The sequence below is a fragment of the Xiphophorus couchianus genome, chromosome 20, assembly GCF_001444195.1.
Source record: "Xiphophorus couchianus chromosome 20, X_couchianus-1.0, whole genome shotgun sequence".
NCBI classification, from domain to species: Eukaryota; Metazoa; Chordata; class Actinopteri; order Cyprinodontiformes; family Poeciliidae; genus Xiphophorus; species Xiphophorus couchianus.
The window spans coordinates 20881080-20899847 of NC_040247.1; the positions used below are offsets into that span (position 1 = coordinate 20881080).

Here is an 18768-nt window from a genome sequence, read left to right on the forward strand (position 1 = left end):
TACCTACATTAGGTATGATGAAGCTGCTGTTATTGGTTAATATTTTAATTTCTAAATCTCGAGATTTATTTTCTTGGCATGCTCATCAGTACATGCATGATAGCTGAAAAAAGAAATAAATTAAATGTGATAAGCATGCACTTTGCACTGAACTGACTTGACATGCCCAAGCACACTCTCAAAAACCACAAACCAAACCAAATCAATCACAAACCGACTAATGTACATTGCTGTCTATATATACTGTATATATATATATATATATATATATATATATATATATAGACTGTCTATATATATAGACTGTCTCTCTCTCTCTCTCTCTCTCTCTCTCTCTCTCTCTATATATATATATATATATATATATATATGTATATATATATATATATATATATATATATATATATATATATAGACTGTCTATATATATAAGTAAAACAGTCACAGCATGAACCTCAAAGAGAAAACATCATGAAAAATGTTTTCAGAACTACAGCAGGACTCAAAACAACCAGGCATCATCAATATAAACCAGCAATAAGGAACAATATGGTACCTCTTAAAGGGGAACATCTCGTTTTTGTTATGCAAGACCAACCCAGCCAATATGCATATTAATTTTTCTCCAGCTGGATGGGTGCTAAGTGGGCCTGGCCTCATAATGTGCTTCTTGCATGGAATTAATTTATGTTGACTAAACAGAATCCATATTGGCAAAACAAGTTGGGCACCCTATGCATTTCTTAGCTAGATCTCAAACACTTCAAATGCACCAACTCTTAAAGGACCCATTTGTAACCCAGAGGTGTCTTTCATAAAATATAGGGGTCATTACATTGTGGACAACCCCATCTGAAGTTTCCACTATAAACATTTTGAATTCATGTGGCCCCATACAGATCCTTATACATAAATTGCAATATCTTGAAAGGCCATTGTATTGTATTTCAGTAATTTGATTTAAAAATGGAAACTCCCAATTTGCATATTAGTGACACCCACAGTGATATATTTATTTAGGTCAATTGTAATGATTACACCTCACAGCGAAGGAAAACTACATAGTTGACTTCTGAGAAAGTCTTCATATTCATTAGACTTTAAAGGACTTTTAAAACAAAACTATTGTGTTGTGGCCATACCCAACCACAGAGTAGACTGCTGATTTGAATTGTTTCCACTGTGGTCTTGTACAGCATGAGTCAAACTCAAGGTTTGCAGGCCAAATATGGTAAACCATAGCTTGATGATAACATTTGTGTGCAGAAATATATGTTTTTTTTATCAATCAAAGCAGTTTTGCCAGTGAACTAGCAAATTATATGAATGTGAAAAGATGTTTAATAATGTTTAGCTTGAAGAAATGCAAAGACAAATATTTATTAATATTTAAACAGTTTGTTAATGGTTAGTTTTATCAGTACTGTCTGCCACAAGTGACCCATCAAGGAGAATCATGAGAATCAATCTTGATATAGCTCAAAATGAAAATGAGTTTGACACCACTGTCCTATAGGGTACACCACAAAAAGGTAAATGCAAAAGACGGCTGTTCACAAAGCACTGTATGCGTGCTATGAAAGAAGTTGAGTTGAGAGAAAATAGTGCTGGAAAAAGTTGACCAAACAGCAGGGATTAGTACAGGCTTGGGAGGATGGTGAAGCAAAAGCCACACAAGAGCTTGGGGAGATCAACAAGGTTTGGGCCTCAGTTGGACTCGGTGCTTTATGATCCTCCACACACAGACATATCCAGGATATGGCCTACAATCGTCATACTCCTTGTGTTAAGTATCTCCTGAACTTTAGACAATATCAGAACTATCTGACTCAGGGAAATGACTAGACTTAGTTTGGTGATCCAAAGTCCTATTTTCAGATTTTCATTAGTTCTTCATTTAATTTAGAAACCAAGGTTCCAGAGTATGGAAACAGAGGATAGAGACAGATAATTGAGATGGCTTGAAGTCTAGTGTGAAGTTTCCACATTCTTTGAGGAGCTCTGCTGGTGTTGCCCAATGTGTTTTATTAAGTCCAAAGAACAGCCATCTTCGAGATAAGTTTAGATTATGTTATTCTTCCCTCTCCTGACGAGCTTTTATGGAAATGCTGATTTCATTTTCCAGGTGGACTAATTACCTGCCCACACTACATGTGGAATACCTGGATTAATGACCATTGTATCACTGTAAAATTAATGGCCAGCAACACTAAGCATCACAGAGAATCTGTGGGATGCTGTCAAGAGGAAGATTAGAGAAACCTCACCCAACAGTATAATAAATATTATTTTTCACTGGAAAAATATTTCTGTGTTAAACTTATGTGATGTTTGAATTTTCTGTGTTTTTTTTCCCCATTAGCATTATATTTAATGTATCATTTGAGAAGTGGCTGTGTGTTTAGTTGTGTGTGGTGGAGCAGATGAAGGGTCTGCCCTTGGGCGCTATGCGAAACCGCGTCTCCTAGTATCATTTAGTTGTATCAGCAGTGTCATGCTCATCTATACAGACTATTTAGCAGCAGGTGTCCCTTGTTACAGTCACTGCCAAACCTCCACGCCTATGAGAGCAACAGTGAACCGTTTTACCTGAGCGACGCATCTCGGGCGCTGATTGGTTCACTGGGTGTCCGACCCTTAGGTGACGTCAGGAGCACTGTTGCGGGTGAGGCGGGTGAGGCTGCCTCTCAGTCCAGTCTCAGTGAGACCTAGAGAAGCTCTGAGCAGCGGCAGAGACAGACGCGGTGACTGGACCTCACTGACCCGCACATTCACAGGTAAGGAGGACTCACGTTGAACCGTCGGCTCAGTAACTTTATCTGTGACTCTCCGAGAGACCCAGCGAGGCGTGGCTTGTCGTGTTTGTTCTGACACCTTTCTTTTTTTTAACCTCACGCAACATTTATCAGCCTGTCTGTTTTTATTATCCGGCTCCCTTACGTACATATGCATACTTCATTAATAAAAGTCTGTTAATAAGCGCTTAACAATTAACTCGTTTTATAAGAACCTGCAGTGAAGTCATTCTGTTTTGCGCTCTCATTCACATTATAAAATAGAACCTCTATGTTACGAGCAAATACTGACGTGAAATTCGGCCAGCATTGGGGTGAGAGCTTTCTTCTCCCCCTTCACACGAGTCACTACTATAAAAGTGAGTACTACCGGAATTAATGTGGCTTAAGATGGATTTAAACTCTTTGGTGTGACTACTAACAAATACTTCAAGGTCTTGAGGACCCCCTGGTGGTGAAATGAATCCACAAAATACACAATCAGAGCTGCATTTAAGTTGTCATGATGTGAAATTCTCCTCTTATTTAGCTTCAGTTCTTTCCCCTGTCTGTTTGATGTCTTCCTCTCACATGTGAAGCGTGCTGATCAATTAATAGGCCCACATTAAGAGATTTGTTGTGCGTCATTAGCACAGGCTGACCAATCGACCCCCATCATCAGCCAGTGGGTGCACGGGGCTGATTGATATGCAGCCCTGCTGAGGCACTGTGCCAAGCCCTTGAAATCTGTTTTGTGAATCAAACAACAAGTGATGATGGCAGAGACTTGAGTTAATGAACTGTGAATCACACAGACCGCTTTTTCTGTGTTTGTGCTGGGAAAAAAACATGTTGCACTTGGCACATCGGGGGAAAGCGCTCGTCCACTACTGTAGAGGCCTTGAGGTTCTGACTTCAGCAGTTTGACCTGATGAATCATTTTTAGTGTTATTGTTGTGTGAAATATGTGAATGGAGCTCTCTGTCTTGTTGACTCCGTCTGTGTCAGGCTTTTTGCGTGTTTTGTCCTGCTCATATCTGTGCTTGTCTACCATTTCCTCAGAAATATGAGATATTCGTGGTGATACGAAGTGAAATCTGACCCAAAAATCAAGGCGCTGATGTAGGAAAGGTATACCTTTTGGTTGTCAGACTGATCATATCGGTCAAGCTGAATTCTGCTAGTAAAATAATTCTCTTTGTGCCTTATTCACTCAATTTATATAAACAATGCTGTGAAAAGCACCCCCTCACTCACAAATATCTTATGCTTCTGCTTTTTTCAAACATAAAACTTAATTTTATGTCAGATAAAGATAACCTGAGTAAATCCAAAAGTAGTGTTTGATAATATTTTATTTAGCAAGAGAATAATGCTACCTGAGTCAACCTGAGTATGCAATTATAATTGACCTATAAACCAGTAATTCTTGGGTATGTATCAGTTGGACTGAAGTCCAGACTTTGACTAAGCCACACAAAACCCCTCTATTTTTTGCTTTGTTTGGAACTATTGAGAGGTGCAATTGCTGTTTCGCATTATTGTCCTGCAGCATAACCCCAGTGAGCTTGAGCTTAAGGTCACAAACTGATGGCTGGACATTTTCTATAAGTATTTTCTGTTAGGGAGCGTGTGGTTGATGCATGACTCCGTCAACCACAGTGATTCATCCAGGGCCTGAAGCAACAAAGCAGTCCAGAACACCACAGTACTAGAGAGTTACAACAATGTTCAGGTGCCAGTATAGTGCATTTTGTGAAATGTTGTTTTAAGTTTTCACCAGATATAATGAAACGCACACCTCCTACAAACTTCCACCCTTGTCTCATCAGTTCACTGAATATTTTACCAAAAGTTTTGAATAATTATAAGGCAAATCAGAAACAAGCCTTTGTGCTCTTTTTGGTCAGTGCTTCCTTGGAGCCCTCCCTTTCTGCCCCTCAAGTCTCTTTCTGATTATTCAATCACAAACATCAACCTCAGCTGAAGAATGTCAGGCCTGGGATGCTTTAGATGTCTTTCTTAGTCACTCTCCTACATTGTGGATGAGTCGCAGATGTGCACCTGGGGTCATTTTCATAAACCAGCCATTGTTGGGAAGGTTCACTATTATTCCAATGTCCCAAAACCTTAACGAGAGTTTTGTAACCCTTTACAGAGCTATTGGCCAACAAATTTGTTTTTCAATTTCTTTAGAATTCCCTTTGGCCTACTTTATGTTGTAAAATACTTTCTATGGTCTGCCAAAATTAAGTCAGGATGTTTCTTGTGTAACTAAACACAGAATTCAAAAGATGTGTACACTCAATTCATAATTGAACAGGGGGTGCGATTAATTTTTCCACATAAGATAGATTTGGATAGACATTTCCCTTTAATAAATAAGTCATTATTTATATTTTAAAGTAATTCAGGTTTATTTCTGTCTGATAATAAAATTTGTTTGATAATCTAAGACATTTAAGTGTCACGGAATGACAAAAACCATTAGAAATCTGTCAAATGGCAAAAATCTTCCACTGCAATGCATGTAAAAAAAAGTATTGACAAACTAATTAAAGTAATAGGCCATTCATTGATCACAAAGGCTTTTAACTGTGGCCTAATTACTAGAGTTTCCTGGAAAACCCTTTACTGACTGACAGATTTTTTTTCATTTTTGCAGAGTTTTTTCTAATGCAGAAAATTAAAGTAACAAGCATTGATACTAAAATGTGGTGGATAGTGGTGGTAGTAGTTCAACATAAAAGTGTATATGTACGAATATTCTTGATCTATCAAGGCATACATTGCTGACAATCATCTGATTTCTGAATAAACAAAGTACAGCAAAGGGAATGCGATTTTTTTTTTAATGCATTTAAAGGCTGGAAGAATAGATGTTTTCAGATTATAAAGAGGAAAAGAAAAATTCTGAATTTAAAAATTTGACTTTTTCATTATCAGTCAGAAGCAGTCTGTAAAATATGGCAATTTACATCACTGGCAAACTTACTGGTGTGTCACTATTAAAAACAACACCACATTAATGCTGGCTTATTACAAATCAACAGACAAGCATAGCACACCTCAATCTACAAATAAAATCAATATTTATTTTGAACAAAGGCAAGTTTTAAACAATGTCATAGAAGACGAGCTTTTTTCTGGTTTAATGGTGGATGGCAAAGCAGCGTTTTTGTTCAATTACCACCACCAACTGGAATAAGGTGCTAATTAGGATGCCAACTACAACTTCTCACAGGTTCTTTATGCCACTGAAAGCACCATCACCCTGTGGTCCTCTCCTGGTTGGTGCATACGCAAAGGATGCATCTCCTGTGATGCATCCATATTTAACAGAGCAACTGATAAATGTTACCTGTGTTTAAATGGCGAATTATAGAAATGACTCATGGTAGTGTTAAAGTTATGATTATTTTTAGGATTAGGCCATAGTTGAACAAATGCAATCAGAAAAGTGCTGTGAACAACTGTTGGTTTCCTATTTGGGGGGAATCCTTAGCCCAGCACTGCTTTAGCCATGTGCAGGATATCTTTAATTTTACGTTTGCCATTATCACCACCTGATGGCATATTATAGATGCTGCAGAAAATTTGGGTGAAATTTGTTTTGTTTTGCATAAGTATTAATTTAAGAAAATATCTTCAGTCATTAGGCTGTGACTTCAAATTTCTTTTGTTCCGCTTCTTGCTGTGAAAGCTTTATTTGGGAAGGATTTTAAAATGGAAACTGCAGGCACTGATAAGAGGAGCCTTTATTGCCTGAAGAGTTTTTCTTCCCTTAAACATGTGGGAACTGAATGTGATTCCTTTATGCATTTCTTCAGAATTATCTGCAGACTTTGCAAGTTTTCATCCAACCATAGACCTGCTAATTTCTTTTTTTTAAAAACAAAAATATGAAATAAATTGGCTGTCGGCTGCCTTGTTTTCATTCTCAGATACTTTAAGGATGAATGTCCACAATTGCGTCATAATAGCTAAGAAAAAAACAATTGTTTATTCACCCCTCTTATATTCAGCACTTAATTATCACTTAAGTGCTGATTTCCAGTCAGGTAGTTACTCAGAACAGATATGGTCATTTGGGAGGGCTCATTTAAATGTTTGACAGGTGCCAAATAAAAAGTACTCGGAGTGAGAAAACACTTGTTCCACACATTTAAACATGTAGAAGATCACTCCATGTAAATGAGTGAACTCTTAAACTAAATACTGTTTGTTTAAATGGTTGGGGATGAAACACTTTAGTGTGGAGCCCTGGCAAAACAAAGAGTGAAATCTAACCATTTTTAAAACGTATTTTCCTGCTATAGTCTATTTGGCTCTGCAGGAATCTTGTCCCTTGACATGTGTTTTTGACATGCAAAGTTTGGCAGCAGAACTCCCTACGGTTTGGACCCTGCCAGAGATGATCTTTGCAGATATGACATAATAAAACTGCAGTTGAGTCAAAAGAGAAAAGAGAAACGCTTTTTAAAAAAAAACGTGATTATTATTACTGCATCTGAACTCTAGAGAGAACTAAAGCAGTTTTGGGGAAATGAGTGGATTTGTCCAGACATGCGCAGAAATGCAAATTTTAAATATGTGTCTTTATTGGTTGTGTTAGACTGTTTTTATGTTTGATTCTTGTGGGCGTGTGTGTGTGTGTGGGGGGGGGATGCACTTGCTTAAAAGGTTTGAAAAGGTTTGTTGTGTATCTAAAAGAATTGCAGTAACCTTTACACTAATAAATGTTACTCCATGTCAGTTTGTCAAAATCAATCGTCATGTGTACATGTGTGTGTTTCTTCTGTCCACTGCATATCACAGGAATGGGAAACCAGTGAGTACAGTGACTCTCTCTGTGGGGAAAAAAAGGATGAATGCTGCATGTGACTTTCTGCTCAAGGAATGTGGTTATGATGTTGTGCATCTCCTAGCATCAGGCTTCTTCAGTCCTTTTGCTCCCTGGGGTTTGAACACCCTGTTTTCACCCACTGGTCAAAAACACATCATCAGTGGAACCCGAGGAACCTCTTTTGGTCCTACATGCTCATACAATACCTGCATGTGTTTTTCCACCACTATCCCCCAATATTTAAGCTTTGCCCCTTTTTTTTGTTCCTATCAATGTGAAACTTCAACCTTATTCTGCCGTTTATAGCATTTGTCTGTTTGACAAACAGACCCACTTGCTCATCTCTGACTATGTCCTGAAAACTCCAGTGGCTTGAAACCGTTTAGAGTGCCTTGCAAAAGTATTCATACCTCTTGAACCGTTTCATAAGTCACACTTAAAACACACCAAAAAATCCAACAAAACGTGATAAATGTGGCATTTGTATTCAGACCCTCTTGGTTGCAATGGATTTCAGTACAAAGTTGCCTCATTAGTAACTTAAGTTCACCTTTTTGCCACTTCATTTCAGTGATTGTGCCCAATGTTTTTCATAGAAAATCTACCTATGAAGAGATTTTTTGCCAACCTTTTTTTAAAGAGCTTAAACCATTTTTAAGCCTTTTAAACCAGCTTAAGCCATTTTTTGAACCTACCAACACACCACAGAGGTCAGGGAGGAACAAGTGGAAAGGTTTAAAACAGGATTAGTTTGTTAAATATATCTTAGTCTTGGCATGTCTCAGAGAACAACTCAACCTGTCCTCTGAACATGGAAAGAGCATAGCATGATGAGAAACGTACCAGGATTTAGTTGTTCAATGACATTGACATGCTTGGGCAGGAACTGCATTAAACAAAGTAGTTTCCTAGAAACTCAACTCTGGAAGAGCTGCAGAGACCTCAGGCTTTCTTGAGGGGACAGCCATGACTTGTGCTCTCTGAAAAATCTGGCTTTTTTGGAACAGTGGCAAGAAGAAAGGGAACTATTACATTTAAGTGCACTAACGGTATGCCACTAGCCACATAGGCTACATAGCAAATATGTTGAAGAAGTTGATTTGGCCAGATGAGACCACATGCATGCCACACTTTAAATAAAAATACAAAATAAAACAAAATGTAAAAATTAAGTATCTACATTTCTTGTGCTACAGAATTATACACTACTTTGTGCTTGTCTGTCACATAAAAACCTGGCAAAGTACACTGACATTTATTTGTTGTAACATACCAAATGGGCAGAAGTTCAAGAGAAGTGAATACTTTTAGATTGCACTGAATGTCGTCTCGTGGGGACAATAACCTGCAGCCGGTTAAGCCAAAAGAATGAATGGAGTTCTAGATGCATACTGGCATTCGCTGGGCATAGCGACCTGCAGAACCTGAATGCAGATCAAAACCTAAAACGTTGATGCATTCAGATTTTAAAGTAACTTTCAGTATCACGTTTTCTCAGTGCATGAATTATCATCAATATCTTCACATGAGCAAGGTGAGATGCTACAAACAAGGTGGATGTAAGAGGTGCTTTCATTGTTTCTCTGGCTTCAGTTTGTGCAGTTCTTTCTTTATTTTATTGACTTCTTCCTTGCTGGAATGGGTTGGATGTTTTTCTGAAATGTTGCTGATCAGATAGAGAAGATAAAGTGAGAAATGTGAAATGATTATTTTTTTTTAAATCGATACGCATTCTTTCCATTGGTTAATACAAGTGTCTTCCCTGCAGTGCATCAAAGTGATGTCTCAGATTTAGATTTGATCAAATCTGTAAAAACATCTGGGTTTCTTGACAATGACATGAAAATCCAGGCACATTCCTCCCGGTAGTTTTAGAAATCAATTAATATTGTTATCCCGTAATAATTGTGTTCATAAGGGCAACTGTAGGACCTTGCTTAGTTTTTTATGTAACGGAGCTGGAAAGAATTTTCTAAGGAATTCCAAATGATGTTATCCTCATTCCATACTGCATTCCAAGCATCTCTTTCTCATTCACCCAAAGCTCCAACAGCAGGCAACTCTAGATAATGGTTTCTTGGAAATGGAGTAAACTCAATAACAAAACGTTATTCTTACACATTTGCCATTCTCATTCTGGATTAGGATAAACCATACATTATTATTCACGTCTTAGAACTTTTTAATCATTTCGTTCCTCCTCCACAAAGTTATATTCTTGGTTCTTTCTTGACAACACTCAGATATTTCTAAATAAAGAAATAAAATGCATGTTAGACTTCCCCCAGATCAGTCTTCAGAGAAAACACGTGCATAAAAATCATGCACTGTAATGGATCTTCATCCCACAACAACCAACTGGTGTCAAGTTGAATGTGCACTCAGGCATAGAATTACACCCCACTCTTTATTTTTTGTTAACTGTAGAGCTGGTGTTAAATGCAGGAAACAGATGTTGCATAAGAAAATTTACTAGCAAAGCTTTTACAGACATTTAACTAGACTTCCTCTTTGTTGCTTCCCTCAAGTTCATTACTTTTCATGCCAATTTGTCAAGTCTAACTCGGTGACATTTCCCTTTTGTCCTGCCTTTGTAAATAGATTGCAGATTAATGTGAAATGACTAAGGTGTACAGCTTAAACCAGACCTCTGTCCCCAACACTAATGTCACAAAGCAATAGTAATTTTCAGTACCCCATCAGATTGTTTTTGAAGCATATAAATTTATAAATGCTGCACTACTTGCACTTTAAAAAGTATTAAGCTAAACTGCCTTCATACGGTTTCAAACAATGCATTACATCATCTCATATACACAGAGTGTGAAGTTGCCAGGCAGGCAGCAGGAACAGAGGAGGAGTGAGGCGTGCTGAGATGCGCGGGGGCTATTTTAGTAACTCGAGGTCTTTCGTTATAGACACTTTCCGGGCTTGTATGATGAAAACTGTGACAGCAAGTTCCCTTGCAGCACCCTGAAAAACTGGCAAGGACATCAGATTGTGAATTTCTTTGGAAGGAGGAACTGATAAGAGACTGTGACATTGACGGGGTGTTGATCATTGGCCCACAATTTGAGTATTACACACACGATGTATAGCTTAGCAGATATTATGTTATGGGTCTAGCAAAACCAGTGATACCATAGAGCACTTTTTCACTTTTGTTTTGTATATTCACAGCCACAATCTTTAATACATTTAATTGGCACTTATGTAATAGACCAAGAACAAGTTGTGAATACTTGTACAAGTAATTTACAAACTTTACAAGTCAGAAATTTTCAAAATAAAATATTAATAGTGTTGAGCTGTATTGGTGTATTCTTTGATACACCAAAATGAAATCTAGCTAACTGCCTTCATAAGACTTTTCATTTGTAAACAGAATTAATTGCCTGTGTTTTATTTTAACCTTAATATAAGCATAGATGTTCCGTTAATGCCACAGAGGTTATAAAACAATAACCTAATCTTTGAGCAATTCACATCGCACTCTTTAGGCTGTCAATACAAAATGGAAAGAGTATGACACAACTGGTAACCTGTAGGCCATCCACTTAAATTGCAAGGCCAGTGAAAATGTACCAAATGTTGGAATTTTGGTTGCCAATCGTACTGAGTCTATCAGACTATCAGGTATGAAAACACGCTAAAAGGAGGGTCTCTCTTCAGTCTGTCTGAGTTTGAGCTGTTTAGCAAAGAGGAATCCTGCCTCCAAATGTACAAAGCTGGTAAGACTTGCAGCTGTAATTGTAACCAAAGGTGGTTGTATAAAGTATAGAGCAGGGATAAACACAAATGTGTGCCACAGTTACAAAATATTTCTTTCTGGTAAAGAAAATTTCTTATCATGTTAAATTTTTCTTCCACATTACAGTTATGAGCTACTGTACTTTGTGTTGAACTGTGACATAAAATCTTACAAAATATGAAAAAGTGGTGTGAATACTTTTGCAAGGACACAGTTTATGATCGTGGTTTAAATCCTGAGATTTAAATATATAAGAGGACCTCATTTTCTTGTTAGTGTTTTTACAGTACAAGCTCTAGAACTGCTTAACCACAATGTAACACTTCAATTTGTACAGTGAAACCTAAGCACCAATAATAAAGTCAAACAACTATTAAACTTTAAAGTAGGAGACAATGTGTGTGACTGTCTATCTCTATAATAAATTACTGTACTGTTTATCATAAAGTTTGGCTACAATTGTACACTTGGCTACTGTCATAATTTTTTCCTCAAATGCTTAAAAGGCAGAATAAATATTTAGATTTCTGCCAGCCTCTTTCCTATCCTTTACAACATAACTTAATAATACTGGAACACAACCACTATGAATAGTTCATCCAGTTTGTCAATTTAAGTTTCAATTAGGCAAAAATAATCCCTTTACTTTGTTTTGTAGACTTAATAAGCAAGAAAGAAGCAATGTTTACAGTATATTTCATTCACTTAAAACTTTGTTAGTTTGTTACAGATCTGTTTTTTTTATTTATCTTCTTTCAGGCATAACTAGTTATATTTGTCTTTTTGTGAAATACTCAGTGGGATTTTCATAACAGCATAATAATCCTATTAAAAGTTGTCCCTCAAACATCATTCACTCTAAAGGATATGTCAGTTTTAGTCAGCATTTTTCAATTAATACCACCTTTAGAGTTTGCATATGTGTAGAAAAATAACATTATGTGAGAGAATCATTTAAAATTTTTTTTTCAATCATTAATGAAGCAACCAAAGCAAACAGGTAACATATTTTGCTTCCAGTGACATCCTATGACTTTTCAAACAGAATCACTGTATTTTATATGTGATGAGGATTTTATTTTATCCTATTTTCTTCCTTACTAGTATTGTTTCTGACTGCCACCACAAGAAGATGCCGCTGGGTGAGGACGGACACGCCTGGAAAAAGAAGACCTCTGATGTCAAGGAGAAGTATGATTTCAAAGACATTCTGGGAACGTAAGTGTTTTTGCCAGCAGCAAATAAACTTTTTTTTTTGTGCATATTCAACATGTTTAAAATGTATTTTACCTTCAGTAAAATAGTGTTTAAATTCTTCAAGGCAAATATGCAGCTTCCTGACCATTTTATGTTTATGCAATGCAGGCTACTGTTGTCTTTAATATCTCAATGCTGCTTGTGTGAATGTCAGCTCATAAACTGTTTGGTGTTTATTTGGGTTTAAGAACCTGTATCCCTCTCAACCTGAGGTGGAACATAAGCATACTAGTCATCGCTGAATCTGTAGTTCCAGATCAATGTCAACTCCAGTTTCACAAACAATGCAAATAATAAAAAAAGATTTTAAAAATTATTTTACCTTACTTTGTTTGGCAAGTAAACTATTATTACTTCCTTTGAATGCAGCGTTTTCCAACTTGATCAGTAATTATGACTTCAATATTGACTTCAGTATGCACTGGCTGGGTTGTAATATTAAGGTTCACCACGTTTTGAAAAGGTGTGACTTCAACACTGCTAACATTCTGTCATAATGTTTGTATGTTTTACTGATTGTGTCCAGTATTGCGTTATGCAGTGTTTTACTTCCCACACTTATTGCTTCACACTGCTGGTCAGCCGGCTGAAAGAGGGCTACTTCATGTTTGGCTCACTTAGAAGAAAGACAAATTCAGTTTTTCACTTTCAGCTGGTGGACAATTTCCACCTTCCTTCTGAATTGTTTTGTGCGGTTCAAGAATGTCAGCAAATGTTTTTAGGACTAAAGTTAGATGCCATCCATAGTATTTGCCTTTTGTAATCCACGTTTCTTTTTAAAATTCATTTCATATTAATTATAAAAAGAACCACAAAGATCCATCTACTTTTACTTGAAAGTAGACTTAGTATTTTCACAGGTGTTTATTCTATTTGTAGGTACTTGGTGTTATTGCTAGGGATGACAGTGGCTCAGAATGTAGGAGTTCATCCTGTAAACGATATATTGCTGTTTCAATCCTCCTCTGTACTGCTGCTGGTGGTCAGGTGGTGCTGATTGTATGGCAGCCTCAGTCTACCTCAGGGCAACTATGGCTACAATGTAGCTCACCACCATCAGTGTGTGGATGTGTGCTTGAATGACTGAATGTCCTTTGGACTAGATAAGGTGCTATACAAGTACAGGCCATCTACCATTTTTTCCCCTAAAATAACAATAAAGACATGTTCTAGACAACATTATAACTGTAATAATAAAGAAATTGCATGAATTTAGCAGAAGTATGAATCAGTGTTGATTCCTCTGTTAACAAATAAAAAAATCTGCTTTACCAAGTTTTTGTAAAAAGTTATTTTTGTAAATAGCTGAAACCAGGAAACTTTGCCATTTTTAGTCATGGTTTTCGTACTGAGAAACTCATACAGGCGTATACTTTGTTGAACAACTCTAAACTGAGCGGTGCCGAGTTATTTTTACATCTGTGTCTGTTGGTTATTTCACCAACAGACACACAATTGCTCGAAAATGGCCAGAGACTGTGTTTCTGCAGATCATGTGTTATTAGTCAAGTTTTGGTCCTTCTTTTTTGTAAACATTTCTGCCCAGCTTTAAGCAGCATTTAATGAACAGAAGTCATCATAAGAATACAAAGTCTCTCAAATTGTTTTGTTTTACACACATGAACTCATTTAAAATCAAAATTTTCAATGCATTCATTCCAACTTGATAAAATCATAGATTGCACATTCATCAAATTACATTGAATTTTAGGATATTTCTAGATTGTGTCACTTTGCACTTTTACAGACAGAGTGACCTTTTTGGAGCACAAAGTGTTTCTGGGTAATTTAGAAGAATTACCCAGAAATTCTGTTAGTAGTCGGTAAATATCTTATGTAATACCGTAATGAAATGTTTGTAATTAAATAGCCTTCTAACTCTGTGTACCTTGGTGGGGCTTCAGATGTTGAATTTTGTTGACAATGTGTCATGTGAAACCTTTTACTCATTCCTGCAGTCTCCTTGAAGCGACCACAAAACATTATAACACAGCAAACAGAGCTCTGAAAGCAAACTTTTGACATTAATGTTATATATTTAGAGGTTTTGTCATAAATACATTTCATTTATACATTTCTGTTGGGTTTATTTAAATCCACACCTTAAAATAAAGTAGTTGAATATGTACAAATTTTATTTTTGTCAACCTACAGTAAAATATCAAGCAATCTTTTAAGAAATTTACATTTGTTTAAGTCTTGTCCCTTTGCTTCTTAGATTCTAGCTTCAGTGTTTGTCACAAAGGCTCTGGACACTTTGTAGCTCTAGAATTAAACACTAAAGAAAAAACCTTTCTGCCATGTTGCGCATTGTCATATTAGACCAAAAAGGCCACACTGCACAGAACATCCTTGGCTAAGTAGGATGTACTATCAGTTAGGGCTGTTGTAAAAGAATATTCAACTAATCGAGTACTCTTATATTATTGTTACGATTATTCTAGTAATCGGAAAGCTCTTTTTCTCTCTCTGGAGGCTGCCATACTCCAAGCATCGCAGCAGGCAATTTAGGAATGGTTATTGGTTCTCCAAAAATTGATACAAACCCGGAAAATTGGATGTTATGCTGCTAGCACTTAGCAGCAACTCATAGGTGGAAGTCAGAGCTCTGCCCAACACAAATAAAGACCAGCTGAAACATAGTGAGCTAAATAATAAAACATAATTTAACAAAGCTTCGAGGCAGATAAATTTTCCTCGAGGACTTTTAATAATAGAGGTACTCAAATCATTCGAGGAATCGTTACAGCCCTACTATCAATACATACAGTAGGTTCATGACTTTTACCATGAAAGATAAAAGTAATTTGTTCAAATTATGTTCAAAAACATTTTCCTTTAGAACATTTAACTCTGTATCATAATTATAAATAGTAAAGTAAAACGTTTCATATATTTAAGTTCAAATCAACCAATTGCTTGAAGATGTTGTAGCTTTAAAGTCTGTATCTAAGAATGTTTTGCTCATTTAGCCATGTGTTGAGGTTGAATGCTTTGTGAGAATGCAGTGTTCTTAATTTCAGCTAACACACATCATCTAATGATTAGGAATGTTCCAACCATATGTCATATATTGAATTGGTTTTGTTATTTATTAGGCCAACGTGGCAAGTCTTCATACTTGCCTTCTGATGCTAGTTTAAGAGGATTCTCTATTTACAAAAGCTTGCAGCCTAACCAGACTGTGGCTACATAGAGCTCTGTTCATGCATCAATGCAGCATATTCCAGTGTCCACTGAACAGACTGATGTAATTCTGATCGCATTTTAGTTCTCAAGGCACAGTAAGCCCAAAACTTTGAGGTTAAAAGGAACTGCTAATTCTGTTTGCTCTGTTAACCTCTGTTTATATTGTAATATTAACAGCAGATGTTTCCCTAAGGTGTCACACCTTTTCAACACGCCCACATCCCTGTTTGTCCAGGATTAAGTCATGTGAGAAGCAGGTTCCTCCAAGTTAAAACAGAAGCATGTTTAGTGTTATTAAATTTTTCTGACCTACATTAATCTGGTTGTACATGTGAAGAGGAAGGGAAATTGTGGCAAATTGTGTAACAAGCGTCTTAAGTTGTTTGCTACACGGCCACTGTGGTTTGCCTTTACCTTTAAGTCTGCTTAATGTTGTCAGGTTTTATTGAGGTGATTACTTGATTCTTGAAGTCTGACACTTATCAGGTGTGGGTGTAAAATTAAACTCAGTTGTTCTAATTCACGATTTAGAAAAGTGAAAATGATTTTTTTACTTTGGTCAGGTTGCTTTTACTGTAGGAGTGAAATCTTAATTTTAAAATATTTCTTTTTGTTCTTATTAGATTTTCTCTGTCTGATATTTAAACTTGTTGGTTCATCTTGTTAGTGTGACAAAACTGAAGAAATTTGTAAAAAGAGAATGTTTTTTTCATAGCACTGTACTTATCATTTCCCAAAATTTTACTCAACTATAAATTAAAATCTCAAGCCCAAGAAGAGTGTTTATTTTGCTGACCACATCTAAGATTTATTTTAAAGATGTTAGGATGAAAAACTTCATCTGAGAAATGTGGCCTGTTGCAAAACTCAAATGAAATATCTTTTTTTCCCCACTTTTTGTAAATGGATTTAAGTGCTACAAGGTAACAGTCTTTCATGTGGAAGTCACTCTTGCAGAGAAAAAACTCCATGTTATCTATTTTCAGTATTGGTAAGTCTGAGGAAGCTCAAACGGCATAAGAAGCTCTTTAAAAGGGGACTGTATTTTCTAAAGACCTGGATCAGCTTTTTAGTCAGGCTGTTAGCTAGACTTTGGTGCGTGGTGATCATTTAACTCCTTCTGCATTTTTGTACTTTTACTGTCTTGGTTGTTTTTCCCCCCACCTCTTTAAGTATTAAAAATGGGTGTCTGTCACAGGATCTTGGAGACATTTCAGGGATTTGGCGAAGGGGCGAATTGACATTGAGTCGACCTTATCAGATACCACAACTCCTGAAAGTAGTATTGTAAAATTGTTCAGTTTCTGAGCTTTCATTCTCTGGCAAACATGTGACATGTTGGATTTGGAAATGTCAGGAGCTTTCCGCTCTACAAAAAATACAGATCAAAAATGGACCATAAATATCAGATCTTTGCCTTTCTGCTCATAATGATTTATAAATAGGAATACACAACACCATAATAGCAGTAGCTAAAATTTAGATTGTTGAAGAAGAAATAAATGCAACCTGGCTGCTGTTGTTTATACCTGTATGATTAGGTCTCTTCCATCTGTGTCCCATAAACCCGCTCTTGCAACAACTCTACAACTAAATGAACAATCTTATCTGAGCCCAGCTAATGTGCTCATACATGAAAAGCCTTCCCATCCTTTCAACACTGTCGCTGTCATTGTTCCAGTTCCCCACCTGCCCCTGGATCGGGGCTGAGCCCGTCTGTGGAGAAATCGCCCGCTTGCTGCCATCGCTCAGCTGTGTGCACCACATTCATTTGCCATTGCTGGATTGTTGTCTTGGTAACAACGGGAGATACTTTCCATAATGGACTCAAACAGTCTCTATGGAAACAAAGTTTTTGATTTGCTATTAATAATCCAACACTGGGTACATATGTGTGCATTGTGCATGAGATCAACCTGCTTACATGAGAGAGCAACTAACAAGCGTTCAAACATTTGTTTAATTTGATGAAGCATCTCTCACATTTCAACCATAAAGGGGTCGTTAGTGATGACGCAAAATCGTTACACTTTTAGGATAAAAGTCCATTATTTTACCTGCCATGTTTGAATAAAATTTAATTAAATGCAGAATAAAGTGCTGTGTTCCTAACAGCACATTATGTATGCTTTGTGGCTCTAATCACAAATACTCATCTGTGATTTAAAGAGGCCAAGTACACAATAATGGAGTAAATCTCTTACAATGTCAGATATCTAAAGTAAAGGCAAAAAGAAAAACATTATTTTGTCACAACTGCTTAAAACAATCTACATGTGACATAATAAATGCAAAAAATGATATATGCTGTGTATGAATCTCTGCGGCATGTGTTTATTTGTACCGATAATCCCCAGCTAAAAAGCACGTCCTGTAATCAAAACAGATGGGGATTAGCAAAACACTGGGCAACAGCACTTTAACTGCAATCAACTCAGATCCTCATCTGCCTCCCTTCTTTATTTTAATTTCTGTTACTATTTTAATCACCCCCATCCATTATCCCTGTGTCTGTCTCTCTTTTGTTTCCTGCGCAGCATAAAGCAGCGTCCCTGCTGCCAGAAATCCAGACCTATTCTAGGTAGCCTTTGTTGTCACCTTCTCTGTGTCCCAGATTCACACGGCGTTTGCTGTAGAATAGGAATCCCGACGTATCCCGCAGCCCTTTGAGTTCTGTCTAAAATTAGGATGTTCGCTACGCAAGGATGAGGACACAGAGCCGTGCCCTTGACCAAACTCATCAGAGTTAGTCAGCAAAAATTATTGTTGGTTGCAATATTGATGCTAGTTGAAGAATAAGAAAAAAAAATTGACTTTGCCATTGCATCTTGTGCATATGCTGAATAAACCTTTGTAATGCTTCAATGACGGGACCTTTCAAAAGTGTTCATACTCACTGAATTACACGCATTAAGTGACTTTATATGATAGATTAAGACAACGTGGTGCAT

General features: G+C 36.8%; 1 protein-coding gene across 2 annotated transcripts in view; it reads left to right on the forward strand.

Annotated features, from left to right (window-relative positions):
- Positions 1-2587: 2587 nt before the first annotated feature.
- camk1b (calcium/calmodulin-dependent protein kinase Ib) overlaps positions 2588-18768 on the forward strand; it is a 44369-nt gene continuing 28188 nt past the window's right edge. The window contains exons 1-3 of one of the 2 annotated variants that reach the window (XM_028002905.1): positions 2588-2777; positions 7593-7605; positions 12476-12589. In XM_028002905.1, coding sequence (XP_027858706.1) covers positions 7595-7605; positions 12476-12589 — 125 coding nt within the window. In that variant the 5' untranslated portion in view covers positions 2588-2777; positions 7593-7594. The remainder of the gene's footprint in view (positions 2778-7592; positions 7606-12475; positions 12590-18768) is intronic. The other variant, XM_028002906.1, reaches the window with a different exon arrangement.